Source organism: Vespa crabro, chromosome 4 (assembly GCF_910589235.1).
Source record: "Vespa crabro chromosome 4, iyVesCrab1.2, whole genome shotgun sequence".
In the NCBI taxonomy this organism is placed as follows: domain Eukaryota; kingdom Metazoa; phylum Arthropoda; class Insecta; order Hymenoptera; family Vespidae; genus Vespa; species Vespa crabro.
Genome location: NC_060958.1, coordinates 9961937 through 9986936, shown reverse-complemented (window position 1 = coordinate 9986936; position 25000 = coordinate 9961937). Strand labels below are relative to the sequence as shown.

General features: G+C 32.3%; 1 protein-coding gene across 9 annotated transcripts in view; it reads right to left on the bottom strand.

Moving 5' to 3' along the window:
* LOC124423370 (trace amine-associated receptor 9) overlaps positions 1-25000 on the bottom strand; it is a 68365-nt gene that overhangs the window by 5256 nt on the left and 38109 nt on the right. For 8 of the 9 annotated variants that reach the window (XM_046961014.1, XM_046961008.1, XM_046961009.1 and 5 more), the window contains 3 exons: positions 18381-18497; positions 12027-12181; positions 11400-11547 (listed from right to left, as the gene is read on the bottom strand). In XM_046961014.1, the coding sequence (XP_046816970.1) occupies positions 11400-11547; positions 12027-12181; positions 18381-18497 (420 nt within the window). The remainder of the gene's footprint in view (positions 1-11399; positions 11548-12026; positions 12182-18380; positions 18498-25000) is intronic. The other variant, XM_046961016.1, reaches the window with a different exon arrangement.

Sequence of the window (25000 nt, the reverse complement as noted above, 5' to 3'; positions counted from 1 at the left end):
AAAAAAAATAACACAAATATAGCTCGTCATAATTTTGAGCTAATAGTTCGATGATCTATCTAAAAGAAAAAAAAAAAAAAAAAAAAAGAAAAGAAAAAAAAAGAATCATGAAATCGATACAATCGATAATTATTCTTTGGGAATTCGTTTAATTTTTTTTTTTTAATCAAGAGTTATCTCTTTCTCTCTCTTTTTCAATTTTTTTCTTTTCTTTTTTTTTTTTTTTTTTTTTTTCTTTTCTTTGCTTCATTACGATGGTAAATTCAACGTAACTATAGCCGACGGAAGAAGGGATTGGGCCAATAGAGTAGAAGATCCTTTTTAAACTGGCGCACCTATGGCTTCGATCGCGAACGCGCTTACCAAGAGCTTTAGAAGAATGAATGGATCACCACGCATCAGGTCTGCGGACCGAACGTCCTTGAGAAAATAGAAAATAGAAAGAGAGAGAGAGAGAGAGAGAGAAGACTCGGGACACAGCCGTCTCTCTTAGGCCGGCTTGACACGGTTAGAAAAGTCTCTAAGCGCTAAGCTCGTCAGTGTCAAAGCCTCTTCTCCTGCAGCAGTAAAAGGATTACCAGCCTCCTCGTTTGGGAACATCACCGTGTCCCATATGCCTGCCTCTCTCTCTTTCTCTCTCCCTCTTTTTTTATTTTTCTCAAACATACACACGTATCCTCCTATCTTTCTATTTCGTTGAGTCCAGTCATCTCGACGTGGTGATTTTCACGCCTCTCCTTTTCCCTTCGGCTTCACAGGATTATCAGCTTTAATAACGAGGTAGATACGACATAAAGAGAGATGAACGTAAGTAAGTAAGGACTCTCGAAAACTCAAAATGTCCTTGCAAAATCTTGATCGAATTAAACTGAAATAAAAAAAAAAAAAAAAAAAAAAAAAAAAAAATTTCAATCTTTATTATATTGAAAGAATCGAATTAATTCCAATCAAAGAGAATTTTTAATGATGAATTGATTGAGGTAGAATAACGATTGATTCAATATAATCGATAATATCCGATCGATAACATTTCTCATTAGATTTAATTATATTTTTATAATAATATCTATCTCGTATCATGCGATATTTTATTATAAAATATATACGTAAATATTTATATTCTATAATGTTCCCCGAGTTAGAATCATTTTATTTCGCGTAGAGATAAGAAAGAAAATACGTTTAGGTGAAAAATCTTAGCGAATAGTACGACGACGACAATTTCAAACGACGATTTATCGCATTAACAAATGTTCATTAATATACCCGATTTCTTTTTTGAAAATGCAAAACGTTATACGAACTATTATCCCCAAAAATATTTGCATTTCGATTCGATTTATCGTACGAAAATTTCCGAGTTCTCTTGCATGCTTCCACAATTACATATTCAATATATTTACGCTCGCAACGAGGATATCCGTTTTGATATTTTGTATCAAAAATAAAAATCGAAAAAAGAAAACAAAAAAAAAAAAAAAAAAAAAAAAAAAAGTAAAAATAATTCGTTTAAAATTACGAGCGAACAATATTCATTTTTATATTTATTAAAAATATTTAGAAAGAGAAAAAAAAAAGAGAAGAAAAAAACAACAAAATAAATAAATTTTATCAAATTTTATCGATCTAATTAATTTTTATAAAGTTTTGTTAGCTTCGCTCAAAAATTCTTTAATCGAATAACATAGCTCGTCTTACCATTGTATATTCAGCCAAAACTAAGCAACATTCAAGCGAGTTTCATATCAAGCAACATTCATATCAAGAACGTATCATGGACGATCCAATGATTTACTTTATACTATAGAATTGTCATTGTTCATGGTCAAACATATATATTCAATATCGATTCTTATTCAAAATAGAAATTATTATTAGATCGAACGATCGAAATAGATTATTTTACCTTTAAAATTGGACAAAAGAATTTGTCAAAAATAAAAATAATATTTTTGATAATCGTTGTACAAAAAAAAAAAATAAAAAAATAAAAAAATAAAAAGAAGCTAAAAATAAAAAATTGTTAGTCCTCTCCAAAACTGCTGTTGTTTTTTTTTTTTCCGAAAATTATTCGAAAATGACGATAGTTAGAATTGTCTTGAACAATGGTACGGAGAATTTAATGAGGAGCCCGGTTCACGTTCTCGTCGTTTCTTTTTATTACGGAAAGAGAAGTATCTCTAGCTTGGAAGTATTATCTCCGTTGGTGGTACTGCAAGAGAAACAAATAGATGCGCGAACTCTTTCAAGGGAGGAAAAAGGGAGAAAGGGTAAGAAAAATAAACAAAGTCTCATAAACGAAGAGTCGAAAGTCATTAAATTGGCGACAACAACGGGACTTGACTTTACGTGGAAAAACTCTTTAAATAGGAATTTTTCCTTCGTTCCTTCTGGAAGAACGAAACGTCTCGTTATTTGTAAATGCCTACGATTTATTTCTTTTTTTTTTCTTTTTTTCCCCCTTTTTACGTTACAACCAACCGAGCAAGGGACTTTTTAGAAAATTTTACTTCTTAACTTTCGCTATCGTTCTCTCTCGGTTTTCCGCACAAAATTAAATGGCCCTCGAGCAGTTTGCTTAAAGTGCATAAGTACTACATCGACGCTTACTATCCTACGTATGTAGATACATCGACTGAAACGAGCTTCCGGCCATGAGATAGACGAAAGTTTCACCGAAGTATTTTCATATATTTCCATCGACATAACTTGTTTAGTAAGTCTTACCGTACCATAATACGTTATAATATAGTGTATACCCTTAGGACTTTTAACTTTGCATTTTGAGTAATTTAATTGAGAATAAATGCATCATCAATTTGTCGATTATCGATACGAGTTTTAGCAATTGAACGCTGAAAAAAAAAACACCGAAAAAAAAAAGAAAAGAAAAGATAAAAAAAAAAGGAAAAAAGAGAAAAGAATCGAAGTTATGATATTGCAGAAAAATGTTTTCTCAGTCAAGTGAAAAATTCCATATAGAATAACATCGTTCGTTAAAAAAGGAAAAACAAAACGTATGATGTTCCCAAACATTTGATATTCCCATCAACTTTTTCAACAATAAATTTTAACAAATGGTCAAATGTGCGAATGTATAAAATCAAATCGATCTTAATAAAATAATAAATTCAAATAACTGTCAGGCACAATACATTATTTGTATTGTCGTATGAAGACGAAAAGAAAAGGAAAGAAAAGAAAAAAAGAAAAAAAAGAAAGAAAGGAACTGAAAGGAGGAATTGAAAGGAAAGAAAACAAGGGAGGAGAAAATTTTTACAGTAGTAAAATCTAAAAATAGTCAGACCAGTGTGCGTACGTAACATACGTATAAAAAGTTTCAATAACATTTAAATACAAAACATGGTGTATTAAATGAAACGATAGAGAATAAAACGATATCGTGTTAACAGTAAAAAAAAAAAAAAAGAAAAAAAAAACAAAAAAAAAAACAAAAAAAAAACGAAAAAGAAAGAAAGAAATCGTAATGATATTCGAACATAGTGATACTTTAACTTGCCGTATAAAAAATGTCTCGAATCTCGACTATATGTATAATTCACACGGATGCTCGCACTTTAGTAGCTTCCATTCGAAGCTTTGCACACGACAACGAACCTTTTACATCTTCCAAGATAAGCATGCGAACAGCCAGTTTCCTCTCTTTCTTTCTCTCTCTCTCTCTCTCTCTCTCTCTCTCTCTCTCTTCCTTTTCCTCCCCTTTTGAGTAGTATATATGTGAAATCTTATACATCGACGCTTTCGCGGCCTCGAAAACACCTTTAGAAGACATTCCCGCATCCATTGACCTACATCGAAGCTGCGGTGGAACGGCGGAAGGTAGAATATAAAAGGAAAGAGGTAGAAGAATAAAGAGAGAGAGAGAGAGAGAGAGAGAGAGAGAGAGAGAGAGAGAGAGAGAAGAAGGAAGATACGGCCGATTTTCTTATAAATAAGTTGCCCGCTGTGATGTATGCCATTAAGGTACGATTTTCCCTTCTTTTTCCTATCCTTTCTTTTTTCTTCTCCTTCTTTCTCAAGAAACGCGTAGGCATGCTACGAAAGCATTTTTTTGCGCACACACACACACACACACACACACACACACACACACACACATATATATATATATATATATATATATATATATATATATATATATATAGGGGATAGTACATAGCCCATTAAGCTTGAATCCTTATCAAAAAATATGGGATAAGGTAACAAAGCGTGTTTAAGGACACGAGGGAAGTTTCCTTTCGATAAGTTCGTTTCAAATTATTTTTTATAGTGGCTAAGGGATAAAATCGAAAGAAAAGTTTGAAAAAAAACTTTGAAAGTAGAAGTATAAGAAATCGAAGATATCGAAAGCCATACGATATCTCACGCGTATTTCCGTCCTGTCTTCGAAAGTTTTATCAATGAGAAAGTAAGAAAGATAAAGGAAACGTAGAAAGAAAGAGAGAGAGAGAGAGAGAGAGAGAGAGAGAGAGAGAAAGAGAGAAAGAGCATAGATCGTATCGAATGAATTCTCGATATAATGCATATTTCGTCGTTTCTATATCAATTATTTATTCGCTCGTGAAATAACATTTTGACCATTTCAAAATGGTCTGTCATAGATATTCCTTCCATTTTTGTTCCCATCCTTTTTACAAGAATCATCTAGTTCGCGAACGAGCGTTGAAATTCGCGGCGAAACGAACTTGATACTCGATGAGAGTGATATTTATCGACCGGATAGCTTGTTTTCTCTCTCTCTCTCTCTCTCTCTCTCTCTCTCTCTCTCTCTCTCTCTCTCTCTCTCTCTCTCGTAACAACGAGACGACGATGAAAACGACAACGGAAATGCTCGCTCGACTTCCGGATGTGTCATTAAGCTCGTTGCACTTCGATCTTTCTCTCTCTCTCTCTCTCAACTCCCTCGCGTTGGTTCTCCCATTCGTCGTTATAACGCCGCGAATAAAGCCGCGATAACGACGACGTCCTAAATTGATAAAAATGGTTGTGCTCGATCGTGGTTCCCGAATATACCTAGTCTTCGCTAACGAAAGTTTTACATAACGAAAAAGAGAGAAAAAAAATAAAAAAGAAAAGAAAAGAAAAAGAAAATATTTCATTGTAAATAAGTAAAAGAATCTTTATTAATTATATTTCCTTAGAAAATATAATTATCGAATAAATATTTCGATTAATATTTCATGAATATGTGATTCAATTAATACGATGGATATTTCGTTTTATCTTATATTTGGATTATCTTAAATTAAAATTCATTTCTTACGATAAATTGCACGATTTTGAGACGCACGTAGTTCATTATCTGTCTTCTCGTATTTACGTTTTCTTTTCCTTTATATCGTTCACCGATTCATTTTCATTCCGATTCAATTAATTATATAAAATCAAGAAAATTGATTACTATATTATCACTAACGTAACTATACATATCTTTTTTATTATCTAGAACAATCAATGTAGAAACTTTGATGATAACAAATTGTTTGTTTTTTAATCTCTTTAATATTACGTTTGATATTTAATTACTAATGCAAATTCACGGATAAATAATATATTCTAACATAGTGAACAGTCCATAACATGAGTTTATCCTATATCGATAAGCAAAAGCGTTAACGATTCGATATAATCAAAGACTCGACTCTATCTCAACGTGGCTTAATCCTTAAGATCTCGATGGTCGTGGACGCTTTGTTTTCCCGCCCACCCGTAATTTCCTTCGACGATTTATCCCGAACTCCTAATGGCATGATTCCCCCATCTCCTCTCTCTCTCTCTCTCTCTCTCTTTCTCTCCTACCAATTTGGGACATCGCTTGAAAGCGTCGTTTTGTTCCATCCCCCTTCTCCCGGCAAATTAAACCATTTATTAGGTAAAATTTATTCCACCGTTAAACTCGTTACTCGCTTCGATCGACCGATAAGGGCTTTACAGGGTAATACGACATTTAAAATGCCTTGATCTAACGATTTAAAAGCGCAGCTGTATTGAAAATTTTGTCAATTATAATAATGATAATAATAGTAATAATAATAATAATAATAATAATAATAATAATAATAATAATTAAAAACTATCGCACTATCTACAAAATACGATCAATAGCAATGATAGTAACCGAATAGAAATATATTACATTATACAATAATATTCATTATGGATCATATAATATGCATTATATATTTTATTACATATTATAAAATGGAGATTGTTTATTTTACATTCTTCGTCGGATTTATGCATTTTATCACATAATATGTATATATCGTTAATTATTATACAAGATGGTTCGTTCATCGAGATTTTACGAATTATTAAGATTCTTCAAATTCATCTCTCATTACATCTTGTAAATCCGTAAAGATCAAGAATACTCATGAAATAGAAGGAAATCGTTTCTATCGAGAATTCTCAAATAGTTTCCTCTTAGTTTACATTCCCTTTACTTACTTTATATCTATCTCCTTTCTAATACCACTTAAATCTGCAACGTGCATCGAACTCTCATTTCCTGTATCTATAAATCTTATACCGATTCATCCAGAGTACAGGAACTTGACGAAACGAGAGAATTTAACGATCTGACATTATTCTTGGCCGATTATAAAACCGATCACGTCCCATTTGGAAACGACGATTATATGCGAAGAACAACGCCGGTAATGATCGCAATAACGGACAATTAAAAAAATCCAAAACGAGCTCATATTCAGTAATGGAACTTCTTTTACTTTTATAGCTCTTTTTCTCTCTTTCTCTATCTATCAATCTATCTGTCTAAATCTATCTCTTTCGAATTACAATATTATTCATTACGACATAATCAATATGACCATTTTCGATCTAATAAAGTCTACGGATGCATGATAAATGTCAGGTAGACATTGTTTTCTTTTTTTTTTTTCTTTTTTTTTTTTTTTTTTTTTTGACTTCAATCAATCAATCTATGCAAACGCTCGCATCATTGATATTATTAATGAATTATGTATAGATGTATGTATGCGTATGAAATAAATGAATGAAATATTGATGAATTCTGAATGAAATTCAAATTTTCTTCTTTCGAGCTATTCGCCTTTTCAATTGATACCTATCGATTTTTACTTCTGTATTAACGAGTATATTTTTTTTTTTTCTTTTTCTTTTTTTTTTTTCAAGGGAATTAGCTGACACCTGACACTAACTTTAAATAATTTTTCCAGAGATCGATCAAAGAACGTAAAAGCCGTGCATATCGGAAAAATAGTGTATGTATTTCAATCACACTCTCGATCGTTTATAACCGATACGATCCACTCAACTTTGTACCGATGAATTACTTTTTTATCACAGCTAAACTGTTCCCTGAGATTTATAGTTAACCGATGCAATTTATCAAAAGGGGTAAAACTTCAAAAGTTTCCGCGGGAAAATTACTTCCCATGGATGGAAAGGATCCTTCTTCTCGATCGAGTTAATTGATGCGCCTTTAACTTTCTCTCCTTCTCTCTCTATATCTATCTCTCTCTTTCGATATATTCCGCTTCGTTTTCGTAATGATTAGAATCCTGGCAACGTTAAAACGAGTCATGCGCGTAAAAAAAGGTTTTTACTTAATTTAATTTCTCTTAACGACAATTCATTTACTTGAGAGAAAATTAAAAATCGACAAAAGAATCGAGAAAGAAAGATCACTATACTTTTTCTATCCTCTTGTTCATTCCTTTATCTCTCTCTTTCTCTCTCTTTCTCTCTCGCTGTCTCTCTTCTTCTCAAGTGCACTACATTTATTTAATAAATCAAAGTATTATGAACGAATGGTCTTGATAACTCATTGCACGTCCTTTCAATAATATCAATTTATAATTGATTAAAAAAAAAAAAAAAAAAGAAAAAAAAAAGGATGAATAAATAAATAAATAAATAAATAAATAGATAAATAATTTATTTTCTCGCTATATAATTCATCCTTACGAGAAATATAGTTACTTTCCATTTGCTGTACCTACGTCTTAAAGCCGTAAGAGAAAAATCCGATTTATTAATGCTACGCAGTGACGACTCTTTAAAAGACGAGAAAGAAGTTAAGCATCTTAACGTCTCGTCAGTATATTTTCCTTGAGAAGCATAATATAGTATTTCGAAGAGGGGAAAAAAAAATGAAATGAAAAAAAAAAGAAAAAAAAAAACAAAAAAAAAAAAATAAGAAGAAAGAAAAATGGAAGACTCCATTATAAGAAACTACTCAAAAGTGAGAGAGAACAAACAAAAGAGAAGAGGAGGAGGAGGAGGAGGAGGAGGAGAAGAAGAAAATGTAGAAAAGGAGTAAGAAGTAGAAGAAAAAGAAAAAAAGGAGGAAAAAGACGCAATAAGAATATGACAGAGAAACGTGGAATACTCTGCAGGAAGCAAAGGCCATCTTCTCAGTTTTTTCTCTGCCGGTCTCGTTTTCGTTCTCGCAAGAAGGACGAAGAAATAAAAAGAAAAACGGAAAAGGAAAGGGGAAGGACAAGAAGTAAAAAAAAAAAAAAAAAAAAAAAGGAAATAAAGAAAAAAGGTGAAAATAAAAGGACGAGAAGAAGAAGAAGAAGAAGAAGAAGAAGATGAGGTCCCGGCTAATGTCAAGATAAATGCGATTTTCTCGGACCGCCGGAACAAGCTGGAAGAGAAAAATATTGTTTGCTATGAAATCTAGGGCGCACATCCTGGATAGGATCCTGTTTGCGTCTTGGTATTGCTTCTAGTGATGGTAATGGTGATTGTGATGGTGGTAGTAGTGGTATATGGAAACTGGTAATATGCTTTCGAACATATTCCGATGCTTGTGTTCTACTACTACCGAAAACTATAAAGGATGAGGTCAGATACTAAGAGATAAAGGAAGACACACACACACACAGAGAGAGAGAGAGAGAGAGAGAGAGAGAGAGAGAGAGAGAGAAAGTTTCTTGCACGGTTCTTGTGCCAAATTTTCAGTCCAACTCGTCTAGCAGGGACTAATTAACTAGGTTGAGCTTACGAAATTATTGAATCTTGAGGGGGTAAATATCGGGGAAAAGCTTCTGAGAGAATAAATTAGAAACAAAAGGAAATGAGAAGAAAAAAGAAGAAAAAGACAATGAAAAAAGAGAGAGGAAAAAAGAGAAGAAAGATACTTGAAATAGAAAAAATTTGTCGTTGCGCAAGTACTTCGCTTTCTCTCGTTCCTTCCTTCTTCTTTTATGATTTTTTTTTATTCCTCCCCCTTTTTTTTTCTCTATTCAATATTCGTGTCAAAACGAATTCACGCGAGAAGTCAACTTATTTTTTTCTTTCTTGGTTTTTTTTTTTTTTTTTTTTTTTCTTTTTATTAAAAGTTATAAGAAGAAAGGAAAACAAAAAATTATGCGGACTTTTATTTGAATATTGTAGAGCCTACGTAAAGAGAGATCACGAAATAATATATTCACGAATTATACATACGAAGTATGCAGATAAAGGAGAAATGCAGATGAAATGTATCGACATTTTTTTACTACACCGTGTTCATAGAGTAGAAGACAAGTAAAAAAAAAAAAAAAAAGAAAAAAAAAAAAAATTAAAAAAAATTAAAAAAAAAAAAAGAGAATAATATAAAAGAAAAGGAATAAGGAACAAAGAAATAAAATTATCTTTCATCTGCTCGAAGCGACATTCGATTTCTTGTTTTCCCTCTTTCTCTCGCGTCTTCTCCATCTCCCGTCCATTCCACCCCTTCATCAATCTTTAGAAATCCTTTTTCTATCAGTTTTGTTTATTCTGGCGGACGGACTGTAAAATTTGAAAAAAAAAAAAAAAAAAAAAAAGAAAAAAGAAAAATCATATCCTTCAATAAAACCGACAACGGTCGATTGGATATTGAATATTCATATGGGGAACGAAGTTTCAACGCGACGCTAGATAGAACGCCTACATTTAATTGCGCTTAAGTATGCACGAATAAAAAAGATTATCCATGGATTTACTCGTAAATCCCACGAGTTAAGCGAGACATTTACTCATGAATTTATTTTCCCTTTTTTTTTTTTTAGTTTTGGTTTTTTTTAGTTTTTTCTTTTTCTTTTTTGTCCTTAAGTTAAACAATCATACCAAATAATTAGAAACATATCATTTGATCTCTATCTCTCTCTCTCTCTCTCTCTCTCTCTCTCTCTCTCTCCCTTTACGATTACTTTTTCATTCGATGCTTTTGTCGATTCATAAAACGTTCAATAGTTCACGAAAATGTATCACTATTTTTTCATCCCTTTTTTTAAACAAAGAGACATCATAATTAAATGAAAAAGGTGTAATCACGACAAATCCTAATTAGTTCGAGTATTAAAACGAATTCACCCCCATTCGTCGGTGGACTATCTCTCTTTGTTCGTACATACACAAGGATGACGCTTTTTATCTAGTTATACATACGTCTAACCCGCATTGTTAACTTCAAAGTAACACGCAAATTTTAATAAATGCATAATTTTCGTAACTACCTATGAAAAAAAAAAAGACTGTGTGAGAGAGAGAGAGAGAGAGAGAGAGAGAGAGAGAGAGAGAAAAGGAAGAGAGAGAGAAAAATAAAAATATAAAAAACGTGATCGTAATGTTTTGTTTTGTTAAGGTAAAAAATAAAGGGGAAAAAAAAAAAAAAAAAAAAAAAAGTAAAGAAAAATAAAAAAGAAATAGAAAAAAAAAAAAATAGAAAAACGCTACACACTAATCTCTAGGTAAAATTATCGTAGAAGCAAAATCCATTTTTCACGGGACGATAATTTACGCGAGCTTAACGTCAAAAAGTTCTTCGTAATAAAAAATCATAGCGCAAGCTAACAAAAAAAGTTCACGTTGCCTCGTTGTTTCTGTTTGTTCGTGCACGTGTGTACAGCATCTTTCTTTCTTTTTTCTTTTTTTTTCTTTCCTTTTTTTTTTTTTTTTTATTATTTAAAAATGTGCCAAACATAAAAGAGTAAGTATCTACATAAAAATGTAAACGTAGATCTCAAGAGAGATACGACCATATTCGAAAACGGAGGACAACCAAGTGGGACAACGTAGAAGAAGAAATGAATGTACGATTTATATGAATTTTTTCTTTTTCTTTTTTTTTTCTTTTTCTTTTTTTTTTCTCTACTTTTCTTTCTTTTTTTTCATTTTCCTACGAAACTCTTTCAAAAACACGATCAAATGAGAAGTAAAGATAACTAAAGGAAAATTAAGAAAAATTAATTGTACTTTTAACGTTTTACGCTTCAATAGTTGAGAAAAAGAAAATCATCAAATAAAAAAAGAAAAAGAAAAAAAAAAAGAAATTATATGAAATCCGACGAAGTTGAGTCTCTTGAAAACGAGTTTATCGACTTTTTGTATTTTCTATTGTAGACAATGTCACGACTTACCCTCTCTATGTGACCACCGCTAACGATCTCCGGCGTGTTAACGCAGACCACCCTCTTCAAGCGTAGTTTATTAACGTGGAACGCCGAGCCATAACAGTACATCAACACCATTGTCGTTGGAAAGTAGAAACAGCAACATGCGAGAATTCTAAAAAAAAAAGAAGTCGAAGAAGAGAAACAGAGTAAAAAAGAATAAATACGTGACTCCTTTTTCTCCATAAAGCGATCGATGTTGATGATGAAAGAAATAATAATAATAATAATAATAATAATAATAATAATAATAATAAGAGAGAGAGAGAGAGAGAGAGAGAGAGAGAAAGCCAAACTATTTTCAGGCAAAAAAGAAAAGATTATACAGACAATTAATATAATAAAAATCTAATTGAACTTTAATAAATGACAAAGCTTACAAAACATAATAAAGAGAAAAAAAATATTGATGGTAATCGGAGGGAGAGAGGGAAAGATGAATCTAAAGAAAAAAAAGAAAGAAAAAAAATGAAAGATAAGAAAAAGAAACGTCATAATCGGACGATACTTGACCAGGTTGGAGGATGATGATGAGGAATGATGAATAAGCGAGACGCTTATTGACTTCTTTACATCCCTTTACAAATGCGATACCTAAGGGAGGCTCTAGCGAAGAAAGGATCGCAGGCGAGAAGGCCAGAACCATTGAAGTAGTAGCCACCCCTTGGGAGAACCAAAGCGCCGAAAATCGCCAGGCTTGCTATCCAAGTGGTTGACATCACTGCCACACAACCCTGCCGCATGTAATACTGTGTCAACACACACACACACACAAAAATCATCACTCATGTGTTTTATTACCAATCACGTTGTCTGTCATCTATTTTATATACATAGATGTATTATACATAGATGAGTTAATAAGCACATTAATCTTCTTATTTAAATTACAAACTTATGCATATGTATAAAGATACTTACGTATACAATATACAAGCTGTCACATTTTAATCGATAAATAAAAAAGATACGTATTTTTTCAAGAATATTTACGTAGATTTACATTTAGGATTGAAATAAAATACATACGTTTTCTATACGTATAATACGTGTAATCATTGTAATGTAATTTTATTTATTTATTTTTTCTTTTTTTTTTTTTTTTTTTTTTTTTTTTTTTTTTTTTTTAAATAAATTATTTCTTTATTATTTGTTAAATATTCATCAATAGTAAATATCTATGCAAGATCATCTTCGAACGAGTGACATATTTTTAAATATTTAAAAATATTTTTAGTATTCAAAATACTACGATACTCTTTGATTTCGTTCGAATGGAAAAGTTATCATGATACTACCGCCTCCTCTTACGAAGGTTTTGCGGTTAACCATTCGTAAAGCTTTCCCGACGAGTTACTTTTATCGTGGCGATAGATTTTACGAGCACGGATTCCTCGACGTGTTAAGTGTCTTCGAGATTACGACGATTGACTCAGACCACCGCCTTTTCAAAGGGTGCCCTCGTTCGAATGATGGCCGATATTTTTCGGGAACCTCCCGTTATTTCCGAACGTACGAGAACTTTTCTCCACTCTTATCTATTGCCTTTTCTCTCTTTCTTCTTTCTACTTCCTATCTTTTCCAATATGATATCTCTTTTTGCAAGATCTTTTTACACATATGGATATAATCCCAAACAGGATTTATCAATTAACATTGTTACGAGTATTATTTAATTAAATTAACAATTCTACGTCATTATTACTCTTGTAACATATTTTTTATATAAGACACATTCCTAACTTCAATAAGATCTTTTTGTTTTATTAAATTAATACAAATATTTTCTTAATTTTCTTCTTCTTCTTTTTTTTTTTCTCCTTTATTATCTTTTATCAAATCTTAAATAACTCATTCTGTAATTAATGTTGGTCCAAAGTCCTTTTCCTTATCAATGTTATCCGATGTAATTCTCATACGTATCTTCTACGAGTACATTTTATAAACGTATAGATGATGTCTCAAGAGAAAGACGCCATTGTAACCCGTGTAATTCAAAGTTGGCGAAGACAATGGCTGCGTTACCGTGCGATTTTGTAGTTAATGCGGGACAGGTGCAAAGCAGAGTATTTCTTGATAAATGCGGGCTGAATGTAACACGAACAAACGAAATGAAGAAAGGAAGGAAGGAAGGAAGGAAGGAAGGAAGTATCACACTGATATATATATATATATATATATATATATATATATATATATATTCTCTTCTCTGTTAAGGAATTTGAGAAACATTTCAAGACGTTTACATCTGTCTATTTCTCTAGCCAATGAACATTCTTTTTATCTCTTCTTATCAAAGACACAGTAAAAGATTCGATAAATTATCTTCCATTTGTATCTTTCCCATATGAGAGAATTCGTGAAATTCTTGCAATTTCAACATTCGTTTTTGGAATTGTTTTTTATTTTTGAAAAAGTGATCTATCCCATCTCCCCTCCTCACTCCCATCGCTAAATATTTTTCATTTCTATAAATTTTCACGACTTCTTTCTTTTCTTCCTCTTCGAATCAACTTTCGTTGAAATAAAAAGAGAGAGAGAGAGAGAGAGAGAGAGAAGAGAAAGAGAAAAGTAAAGAAATGATCGAGACGATGATCGAATTTACCAGTGCCAAGGATCGTCGTTGGTCGATCGAAAGATAAAGGAAGAAGATTCGTGAGAGGTCCTAGAAAGTCCTACAATCGAAATAGAGGTGAGAGGCTTCTATTTCAGTAGGAAATGGAATGGTCGGTGGTCGGAAAGAGACAGAGAAAGAGGAACAAAAAAAAAAAAAAGAAAAGAAAAAAAAAAGAGAGAGAAAGAGAGAAGAACACAGAGAGATGGAGGATCAGTTGTAGAGAGAGAGAGAGAGAGAGAGAGAGAGAGAGAGAGAGAGAGAGAGAGAGAGAGAGAGAGAGAGAGAGAGAGAGAGAGAGAGAGAGAGACAGAGAGAGGAAAAAAAGAAAAAGAAAAAAAGAAATAAAATGAAGGAGAAAAAACGAAAAAAAAAAAAAAAAAAACAAAAAATTGAAAAAAGAAAAGAGAAAAGGAAAAAAGCTATAAAAGAGAGAGTGGAAACGAGGGAAGAGTCGAACTAGAAAGGCCGATCATTCGATAGGCGGAAAATTACGGAATGAATGGACGGCATGAGTCAGCGATTCGACGGAGTGTTCCTTTTGCGAACTCCTCCTCCTCCCTCCTCCCTGCCTTTTATACACGGTGTACCATTCCTTCATCTTTTTTTTTCTTTTTCTTTTTCTTTTTTTTTTTTTTCTTCTTTTTTTTTCTTCTTCTTCTTTACGCCCTTTCATCCTAACGAGCCGTACGTTCTACGGCCAATCGACGTTCAATCACGACGATCTCGATGAACGATAGACGTGCCTACGTGATACGAACAATGATCATTTGTCAGTTCGCAATATGACAACCATTTCATCAGAGCTATTTCTATTCTAATGATTCGACATTTCAATTCTATACGTACGAGTGTTATAAAATCTCAATATCGTATTACAATTTGTTTCCTTAATTATTTCCTTGTAATGAAATGATTCTTATACTCGTTAACGTGCAACATAAATTTCGATTAGTTCGAAATCATTATCGTAATTTCATATAATTATTATTACAAATATAACGACGTAAACGAGAGGAAAGGTATATTTCGGACAAAAAAAAAAAAAAGAAAAAAAAAGAAAAAGAAAAATTTTCAAAACTAACGAAGAGTCATAGAAAAATTATATATATATATATAATTTATATATATATATATATATTATGAATCGTTGAAGTACGCATGAAAAATATTCTTTTATTGAAGATAAGAAAGAAATTAAGTGAAATATAACGTCGACAATCATGCGTTAACATTTACACGAAGGAATATTCTTTAACAAGTGTTAAAAGGGACAATATAGTTTTTCGACGAAAGTCTCTTTAACGATCATCGATCCTCTAGTTTCCGTATACGGGACGACGACGGGAAGTAGAGAAACCGCAATGAAAGAGGAATCAGGGTAGCCAAGTGGTAGGAACAACCCCCGATATTTTCTCAGCCCGTTGCTTCGAACTAGTTCGACTCATGTTGAACGGCGAATCAATTTGCCTGATACTACCACCACAACCTCGACTACTACTTTTCTTTCTCTTTCTCCTTTTCTCTCTCTCTCTCTCTCTCTCTCTCTCTATCTATCTATCTCTTTCTCTTTCTCTTTCTCTCTGTCTCTCACTTTCTCTCTCACTCTTTCCCTTTTTCTCTCAGTCTCATATCGATTCTCGAGTTTCCCGATAATTCTTCGCACGAAACGTGTCTCGTCGTGCTAAATTTTCACACGCTCGTTAGCAAAGCGTTCAAGTGTAAAATTAATACGCCATTACGAAATATTACCAGACGTGGAAATGAGAAGTAAGAGAGAGAGAGAGAGAGAAAGAGAGAGAGAGAGAAGGAGAAAAGGGGATAGAGAATGAGAGAGAGAATATAATTAAACATTGGAATTGGACATACTTGAAGAGAGAGAGAGAGAAAAAAATTAAAATCTCAATGGACTACGAGTTGACCTGAGAATTCTCTGGCTCGATAATAAGTCTTTCACGGTATTCTAACGTGAAAATTATTCGTGAGAAAAAGTATACTTTACTTAAGAAACGCTACGTCGTACCATCGTTACCATTAAATCGAATGGAATTACAAACTCCAAGAACGAAGAAGCTGTATACCTAATTATTCATTTATGTTAATGTCTTGAATCGAAGGATGGATTGAAATAATGGATTTCTGAATACATTTCAAACGAGTCCTTGCACTTTTCGATATCGTTCGGTATATTTTTTTTCTTTTCTTTTTTTTTCTTGCACTGAGCACACAAGGCGTAAATATTTTTTGTTCGCTCTAAAAATAATATTTTACACGTTCCGTATTATCCTTTTATTCTTACTTCTTTTTCTTTATTTCCAACGAGTACAAAAATAAATATAAACTTTCTAATAATCAAAAAAAAAAAAAAAAATAAACGTCTATTATTAGCACTAATTATTATTATCTTGAACTTCGTTCGTTCATCGAATGGAGCGCAATAGAGGAATAGAAAAAGAAAAAATTGAAAAATTGGAAATGAGAACATTATTGTTTTCTCGAACGTAGGAGCAATGAACTTTCTCTTTCTCTTTCTCACTTAAATACGGGGAAAGGTAATTCCCTCGGTGAGGCGAACGAAAGGAAACGAGAAAAGTGATATTCCACAAGGGAAGAGAAGAGTTCGAATTCTCGCGTGAGAAAAGAGGATTCCATGCGAGAGCTAGCTAAAGAAAAGAGAAGAAAAGAGAGAGAGAGAGAGAGAGAGAGAGAGAGAGAAACATAAAAAGGAAAAAATAAAAAAAAAAAGAAAATAAAAAAAGAACAAGAAAGAGAGAGAAAGAGAGAGAAAGAGAGAAAGAGAGTCGGTCGAAAAGGCAGGAAAACGAAAGAGCGAAAAAAAAGAGAGAGAGAGAGAGATAGAAAAGCTATAGAAAGAAGAGACTGAACTCGATCATTCTTTTCTTTCTTGTCTTTTTTTTTTATTTTTATTTTTATTTTTTTTTTTTTTTTACACCTTCTTCTTCTATCCTTCGAGCTTGAAAATGGAAAGCACGATTACGAGAGAGGCGAGAAGTTTACGAGGGTATAGAAGTAGATGGATAGGTAGATATATATATATATATCATTATGTCACGAGAAAGCTCGATCTATGCTCGAGGCGATTGACGTGTCCCCGTCCATTGTTGGTTACTCGTTCGTTCAATGCACCGGCGCGATTTCCCACCCTTGAAACTTGCGATTGATAACAACGAATTATTGGCGTACGAACGTTCGCAATTCTTCTATGTTTCTTCTTTGACGTTCTCCTTCACTGTTTTCGTAACGATCGATAAACGCAATAAAATCGGAATGACAATGGAAAATTGACCGTTTTCTTGATACGATCATTTTCCATTTATCAAATTTACTCAATTATTTTTATATCATTGGACTATCAGGCCGATCGCTGATGTTCATTAATATTATTATTATTTTTTTTTCATTATTTTTCTTTATTTATTTAACAAACGAACGTTCTTTATTTATTTAATAAAACGAATCGATAAATAACATCTTTATTTAAAATTTACTTTTAATGTGTATGTGTGTGTGTGTGTGTGTGTGTGTGTGTGTGTGTGTGTATGTGTGTATAAGTTAATAAATAAGATATTAAAATAAGAAAACAATAAAATCAGTATTGTTCAAAAACAAAGGAGAAAAATAATTGCAAAGAATAAAGAAATATTTCTTTTCGATTTATTTTATATTACGAACGCTTGTTTTTCTTCGAGTTAATGCCATTTTTAATTATTTTAGAGAAAAGAAATTGATTTTCTACAAAGAAATAAGGATTACTCTCTAAGATGGATCTCTCTCTAGATACGTAGAAAAATAAGTTGAAAGAAAGGAAGAGATATTCGGCAAGGCGAGAACTATGTCGTTTGGCACCAAAATTTTGCTGGTTGTACCCGTAAAATCGTTAAGAATTTGTGGATTATTGCCAAGTGTCGGCCAAATGAATAATAGCCTTCCTGCATGTTCTCTTCATTAACGATGCGTAACTGTGATAATGAAATAAAAAAAAAAAAAAAAAAAAAAAAAAAAAAAGGAAAAAAAATAAAGAAAAAAAAGGAAGAAAAATAAAAGAGATCAAAAAGAAAAAAAAAAAAAGAAAAATAATCACTCTACGGCTATCCCTTTGGTAACAACATCGCATTGTCTTTCGACACCTTTAATTTTCAAGGTTCACGTAATTCTTGTTGTAATCAATCACGTTTCGCAATTAAACGATCAATGTAACGAAGCTTAAAGGAAAATAATGAGAAAAAAGCAAATGTTCGCTTTAATCTAATCTCACGAGCCATAAATTTTCGTTGTAGGAAACGAAGGCGTCCGTGGATGAATTAAGGTCTCACCTTTTTAGAAGAATGCCTGTGATAACGATGAGGATGCAACATGCATACGTAACGGTCGATTGCCATGCAGACTAGTATGACCGCACTTTGTTGGGTCAGAGCGCCTCTGAGGAGTGCCTGAAATTAAACATTAATTTTGAAAGATAACTAACGATCTTCTTGTCGATTTAGAATGATTAGATATCGACGTATGTTCTGTTCCATTTTAATAACTTTCTCTGGTATTTGAAAATTTTTCAAAATTACAAATTCAAATTCGTAAATATCTAATTTCTTCTTCTTTTTTTTTTTTTTTTCTTCGTTTTTATATTATAACATTACGAATGAAAAAGCTGACTTATTTATTTGCAAAAAAGAAAAAAGAAAGAAAAGAAAGAAAAAATAAATTAAAAATAAATATAAATTCAAATTAAGTAATAAGAACTTGTAGCTATTAGAACTTACATTTTTCTTTTTTTTTTTTTTTTTTTTTATTCCGCACGAAGCTTTACAGCATACATTCCGCATTCGCGTATAACCATCATGACGTGTTACACACAAATCGGCTGATAGATACACACTGCGGTTAGCCGCAAGTCCCTCAACGTGCCCTGGGATAATTTCGCGTTTCATGATACGAAACCCGTACGTGAATTGTTATTTCACATCGGAGGTTTACATATCTATATATATATATATATATATATATATATATATATATATATATATATATATATATATATATATATATATACGTATATATATATATTACATATATGAATGTACGTATCATATACATATCAAATTTGTGGTTCGATAATCCGATTAATATCGATGAGCCACTCTAATAAGTAGATACTCAACAACAATGTGGATTATCTATCTCTCTTCCTTTTACAACATATATATATATATATATATATATATATATATCTTATTAAAAAATTGTCATTAATTTTCTATTAAGTACATTGATTAAATTTCTAATCTTACTTACTTATGCATTTATTTATATTTAAATATATTTGTATTTAATACAATAATATTTCCATATTGGATTCGATTAATGTTAACTTTAAAATTCATTGAATCCCCCTCTCTTTCTCTCTCTCTCTCTCTCTCTCTCTCTCTCTCTCTCTCTCTCTCTCTCTATCATTCAAAATTCCATGTGTGCATAAAACTGTGAACGATAACATGTGAAATAATAATTAATTTGTTTCCAAACTGTATACATAATATATACGTAAAACGTCGGGCCAATTAATTAGAAATAATCGAAATGTATAATTTTCTGCTATGTAATCACGAAGAGACATTTATCGACTTCATCAGTTGAATTTCGATGGTGTAATTAAACAATGTACAAAGCAATGAAGAGAAATGGTATACGTTCGAATAGACGACTGTTCTTGTCCAAGCGTTTCGTGTCCAACCACCACCCCTCCCCCTCCCAATCGATTTATATCTCTGCTAATTTGAATTGTAAATAACAATTAGTATCCTTATATATATATATATATATATCAACGTCGACTTCTTTAACAAAGTACGAAAATAAAGATAACTGAAAGTGATCATAAAGATTCATGGTTTATCGAAACGCAGGCATATTCTTTTTTCTTTTTTTTTTCTCCTCACATGTATCATTGAATGTTATGTTACCTCACACGACTTTTGACGTGTTCGAACATTTTTCATTCTCATGCGCTTCGACAAACACCAATTCGTTGTCCAAACGTATATATATATATATATATATATATATATATATATATATGTACATACATACGTTATGAACGAAACAAGCTGTCAGAATAGGCGAACCGTGGTCGGATTGTGTCGTTGCATTACGTTGGCTTTTCCGCGCAATTGAAATCTAGTACCAGCAATTGTCGTACAATTGCAAAAACGAAACTACGACGTATGAATTAGAAAATATTATCTATGGACGATCTCCGTATTGTATCTTATTATTAGTATTTTACTCGTTCGAAATGTGTTTTTCTTTTTTTTTTTCTTTTCCTTTCTCGACGAACATTTTTTTTCTTTTTTCTTCCCTTTTTCTTCTTCATAAGCGAAAGGAAAAATAGAAGAAAAATAAAAATATTATGAAAAATAAAACGTAGAAAGAAAAAGTGAAATGTTATAAAAACAAAAAAAAAAGGATTAAACTTAAAGGAAAAATAACGTAGAGAAAATAACGTTTATGCGAACTAATCTTTAAACTTATTATTAACAAGACACCTATGAATGTATATAGTTAAGTTATCGTTGATCAATGAACGCGTGTAAAACTCGATCGATTGATTCGGTCATAGATTGTTTATATTATTCTACTACATATACGTAGGTATTTTTGTACGACATACGTACATACCATCCGTACGTCGTGTTTACGTTTTACAAAGATTACAAGTTTTTCCTTTGTTTCGTTTATTTACTATCATACGTATATCACTTGTCCGGCTATATCTTCGTAAATATAAAATATTTTTCATATATTATTTATTTATATTTTATATATATTATATATTTCATATATTATATATTTTATAATATAAAAAATAGTACAGCGTATATAAGTACGTAAAGGTGTAGTATTACAAAAAAAAAAAAAAAAAAAGAAGAAAAAAGAAAAAGAAAAAAACAATTATGATATACAAGCGGATCGTTCTAACGAGAATTTTTCGAATTTTAAATCGTCGTTCAACTTTGATCCACTTTTTTAATCTTTCGACGTAACATACCATCTTGCTTTTTGTCCTCTTCTGTAATACGTACACGTAAGTAATATTCAAGTCATCCATCTCAAAGACGAAGCAACGAGTATGAAAAATTGAAGGTAGGCGAAACATTCAAAAAATTTCTATTATAATTTCATTTTCTACCTAGTCGCACCTTCTCTATGTCGTGTTGAAAATTCGTAACGCTTGTTTCGCTCCATCGTCGAGTACTACACGTTATTACGAATTATACTTGATGCGGATTGCTCGAAATGACGTTCTTCTTGCACGCACTTTAAATAATTACATCCTCGTATAAAAGCACGTAAAATGGTATGTGGTTATGGCGAACGGGACGCGAAAGCTTTGGAGTTGTGTCGACGTGTTAAAAAAAAAAAAAGGAAAAGAAAAAAAAAAAGGAAGAAGAAAAAGAACAAGAAGATGAAGAAAAGAACGGAAAAGAAAGAGGTGGAAAATGATGAAAAACGTTAAAAACGTTATCTTAAAACATAAATTGTTTTACAGATTTATACGTAGCGAATAACGTATAAATGTATTAAATATAATATAAACGAAATAGATATTAAATCAAATCTATTAAATATTGTCAATATATAAATATAAATATATAAATATATATATATATAAATATACGATTCCATTACCTTAGTGGCCTTTTAAACGACGACGTCCGAACAGATCAAGCTCTCAATGTCGTATGAAAGAAGGCATTGACATCGAAGAGACTAGGACCAGATAAAGGTCGATCTCAGCGACGTCTATCGGCCGAATCTATTACCCTAACTATCATTTCTCAATTTTATATATTAATCGTTTTTATTTAAATGTTCTCAAAGACTTACAAGTTTTTTAATTTCATAAAATTTTGCACATTTTTTGTACTTACATTATTTACGACCTGATCGAATATGAAACGAAGACAAATATATACGTACACATACATGCACACACACATATATATATATATATATATATATATATATATATATATGTATATATCTACGTATATATAGGGAAAAATGAAAAATGCGTGAACGTGTCAAGTCGGCCTGTTTTATGCGAACAATAGCAAGTACATCTACATACCATACATAGGTATATAGTCCTGACCGATGATAAAGTATGAAACATCGATTAAACTCATTGGTATTCTGCCAAAAGTTTTCGATAAAATAAAAAGAAAAAAAAAACAAGAAAAAAAAAAACAAAACGAAACAAAACAAAAAAAAAAGAAGGAAGAAAAAAGAAGAAAGAAAAATAACGAAAAAATAAATTCGAAAGATAGTAAAAACTTAAAACGAACGAATAAAAGCTCGTACGAACGATAATAATGATTCAGATTGATCTATGGACACATAATTTTGCAATATTCCGTCGGATTCCATTAGTTTCTTAAAGCTTTGATATCCCACTTATCCCTCGGACCATCTTTAAAATTTCTCCCTTTAAAACATTGAAGAACCTACCGTCCTCACCCCCTCCCCCATCACGTTTTCTCACCCACTTTCTTTTATCTTTCGAAGATTTAAGATCGACTGCAAAAGGTGCTTTCACCTTTTATACATAAAATATAATAATCGTTCCTCCCCAATGGGCCACTTTTTCCATCTCTTTGCGTTTTTTTTTTTTTTTTTTTTTTTTTTTTTTTATCTATTCTTCTCCTTTGCATTGAAAGTGCGCTCGGTTTAAAGAATCAAAGTATGCACATGGAATATAATCCAAAAGTAAGCTTTGGAAAAAGGGGTGTAGAAGGAAAGAAGGAAAGAAAAAAAAAAAAACAGAAAAAGAAAAAGAAAAAAAAAGGATGAAGAAAAAAAAAGGAACGACATTTTGATTCGATAAATCGCTAACTTCAATGTTTCCATAAAGTGACTAGGAAGAAGAGGTGGCAATGGTGGATAGAGAAGTAAGGGAAAGGGCGAGAATACGTTTAAGAGATGGTTACCATGACGACCGTTGGCGTTCGGCCAAGGAAAAAGGTCTGATAATCTGAAGGAGCCAGGATCGGTAGGCTGACCTCGTTTCTAGCCATCCTCGAAACACCCTTAAGGGACCTTAACCGAATATTTTCATGGCAAACGAATTTAATACTTACTCGCGTATACCTTCGGGCTACCCCCCCCCCACCCCATTTTTTTTGTAAACCTTCGATCTTCTATAAAGGATCGATACGATCGGACCTCGATCAATACGAAGATTTTAATGAACGATCGATCTGAACTATTTATTCCTTTATAAGAAAATAATTAGAGAATTCTTTTTTGTTTTTTTCCCCTTCGACAATGAAAAGATCATCGTTCCTTACTCATTCGTCCAGATTTTTTTCCTTCTTTCTTTTTTCTTTTTGTCTTTTTTTTTTTTTTCTTTTTTCTTTTTTCTTCCTTGTCAGAAGAAGATTCTTTCTCGAAAATGGATAAAAAAAAAGACGATGATATTCCCTTTTTGAAATCGAATAAAAGAATGTGTAATGTGCTCTTGAAGAAATATATTTCCCGAAAACGATTTCGCACGGAGATAAAAGGACGTAACGAGACGATCTGAGAAACCCTAGCTAGACTTTTCAGACTTCCCTTTCTCTATCGAGCTTCTTCTTTCAACCCTCACCGATCTAACCACCTTGACTCCTCCTTCTTCAACTTCGTCGATCTTCTTCCCTACGATTGCTCTTGGATACTGAAATAGCGGAAAAGAAAAATAGAACGAGAAGCTTACGATGAAAAATATCAACGGCGCATCATCGGCATTGTGTAATAATCTCTATAGTTTCTTCTTTAGATTTTATTCGAGTTTATTTATTTCACTTTTTGATAAATAAAAATGGAAGAAAGAGGAAGAAAGAGAAAGAGAAAGAGAGAGAGAGAGAGAGAGAGAGAGTGAGAAAGAAAAGAATTACTATCGAACAATTACATTTATGTTAATAAACTTTCACGAATTTTATAAAATGCCATGAAAGAGAATGCCAATTTTTTTTTTTTTTTTTTTTTTTTTTAATACCTACGCATATGAAGCATGATAGGGGAAAAGTTTCGCCGGTCCAAATTTATGTTTACGACGATCTTAATGAGCATGTAATTTCCTCGTTCCCTTTTTCTACTTCTCTTTCTCACGCGTACTCTCTTCGAAAACGTCGTTATTTTACATAGAATTCGCTTAGGAGCACTCAAAGTCGCGCTAACGAGCAAACGAGTTTCGAACTTATACGAGGATCGATAAATAAAAGAGCGAAAAAATAAAGAAAAGAAAAAAAAGATCACCCTCGCACCGCTCTTACGAGAGAGAGAGAGAGAGAGAGAGAGAGAAAAAAAGAGAGAGAGAGATAGCTTTAGCTTTTAATTTCCAGTCACGTAATCTCTTCTCCATCGTTGCTTTCCGTTCGACGGAAAAAGAGAGTGCAAGAGAGTGCAAAAGAGTGCAAGCTGTTTCTTAGGCACGCTTTTCACGCTTGAAAGCTCCAAAATCGCTCGATCGACAGCATATGGTTTATATTCTTTCTCTTTTCTCTCTCTCTCTCTCTCTCTCTCTCTTGTTCTCTATCTTTCTCTCCTAATCTTAATAGATTCGCATAAAGCCCATATACCGGTGTCAGCACGACAACAAGTAACCGAAACCTTCCAAAGTTTCGTAATTGTTCGCCCAAAGTCAACTCGATCTACTGCCAAGCCGACAACTTTCGTAATTACCTACCGACCTGGATATAAGATATACGAGCCTGTAGGTTGATACTCTCTTTCTCTCTCTCTCTCTCTCTCTCTCTCTCTCTCTCTCTATCTCTTTCTCTTTCAACTCACTCTCCATCTTGCAACTTCAAACCACAAGCTTCCGATCGGTTAAGAACGCGCTTCTGCGAATCCGTTTTCGCGTCATTGCATCTATCGGTTTTCCTTTCTCGCCGTATCA